This window comes from Hydra vulgaris, chromosome 06 (assembly GCF_038396675.1).
Source record: "Hydra vulgaris chromosome 06, alternate assembly HydraT2T_AEP".
NCBI classification, from domain to species: domain Eukaryota; kingdom Metazoa; phylum Cnidaria; class Hydrozoa; order Anthoathecata; family Hydridae; genus Hydra; species Hydra vulgaris.
The window spans coordinates 18562756-18564186 of record NC_088925.1 but is presented as its reverse complement, the minus strand read 5'-3'; the positions used below and the strand labels follow the sequence as shown (position 1 = coordinate 18564186).

The 1431-nt window shown below is 27.9% G+C and overlaps 1 protein-coding gene across 1 annotated transcript; it reads left to right on the top strand.

Annotated features, from left to right (window-relative positions):
* The first annotated feature begins 382 nt into the window (after positions 1-382).
* On the top strand, positions 383-1147 carry LOC136081252 (uncharacterized). Its single transcript, XM_065798553.1, has one exon. The coding sequence runs from the start codon at positions 383-385 to the stop codon at positions 1145-1147; it is 765 nt and encodes a 254-aa protein (XP_065654625.1).
* Positions 1148-1431: the final 284 nt, after the last annotated feature.

Below are 1431 nucleotides of genomic sequence, written 5' to 3'. Positions count from 1 at the left end.
AGTTGTTAAATCAAAAGCAAAATGGTTTATAAATGGTAAATAAAAATAATAAATTATTTTTTAAATATCTATTAAATATTAAAAAAAAATTACTAAGCAAACCCAGATGCATCAGCTGCACAGCATTGCAAATTTTATATGTTGCTTGGAAGCAAATAATATTAGGTATAATCTGTTGATTAAAAGTTCGTAAATAGTTATAAAATATTAGAACTTAAGCTAATACCTGTAACCTAAGCAACGCATCGAAAAAAAAACAAAAAAAAACAACAACAACAAATATTTTAAAATAAAAGTCATTTTCATCAGTCAGAAGGTTAGTTTCAAGTACCACATAAGTATTGAGCTATATATATCGAAAGAAGTCTTTTAATATAAAAGAATGAATAACCGAACACGCATCTCTTTACAAGAACAAATTACAAGTATTTTTATTGATGATAATAACGGCACTTTAATTAAAGTGAAAGAAAAATCGAAGTTGAGAGCTACTCAATCAACTCCTATAAACGCTAATTATCCATTAAAAATTTTTGATAATAAGCATTTACCAAGTTTGACAAAAGAATCTCAAGAAAACGAAGCCGGATGTTTTGGAAGCAGCAGAAATGCAAAAAAAAAACAAAGTGAGTTTATGGTTAAAATGGCGCCTAAATGTTCGTGTTCGCATTGCGAGAATACACACTGTTTTTATCAAAACACAAGCTCATCAAGCTCGGCTGAATTAATTTTAGAAAAAATGGATTCAAATTATTATTCTTTAAACTTTGAAACATTCAAAAGTAAAAAGTCCTCAGGTGTTTCTAGGGTTATTACAGAAGAACCGTTTGCAACATCCACAAAAAATCTGGACAATTGTACTAAAAATACATCATGCACTACTTGCTTGTACAACACAAAAAGTGTTATTTCATATTGTACATGTTTCTGCTGTCTCGAAGCACTTTGCTATCATTGCATTGCAAAAGACGACATAGGGACAAATGACATCGTAAGAAATGGTTTAAACTTAAAAAAATCAAAACACGACATTGGAAAACGTTTAGCAATATTCTTAACCTGCATACCATTTTTCCCCTGTCTAAGTTTCTACCCTGTTTTAAATGGTATTTTAGATTATTGCATTAGTAAAAAAAATAAAAATTAAATTTTATAACGAAAAAGCCAACATTTATGTGCTATACTTATTCATCTTAAAAATAGTAATATATATTTGTGCATAAATAATAATTCACAGAGTATTTATAAATGTAGAGTTTATTTTCGCCGTATGCGCAATTTTCAAAAAAACAAAGAAATTCTGTGGTTTATTTTTATTTTATAAGAACCTAAGAAACATTGTGTCCGAATATATGCTAAGCTAAGTATAACCCTATATTTTTCTACTTCTAAAATAGGTTTATTTTCAAAACACGATACGGAATTTTTAAT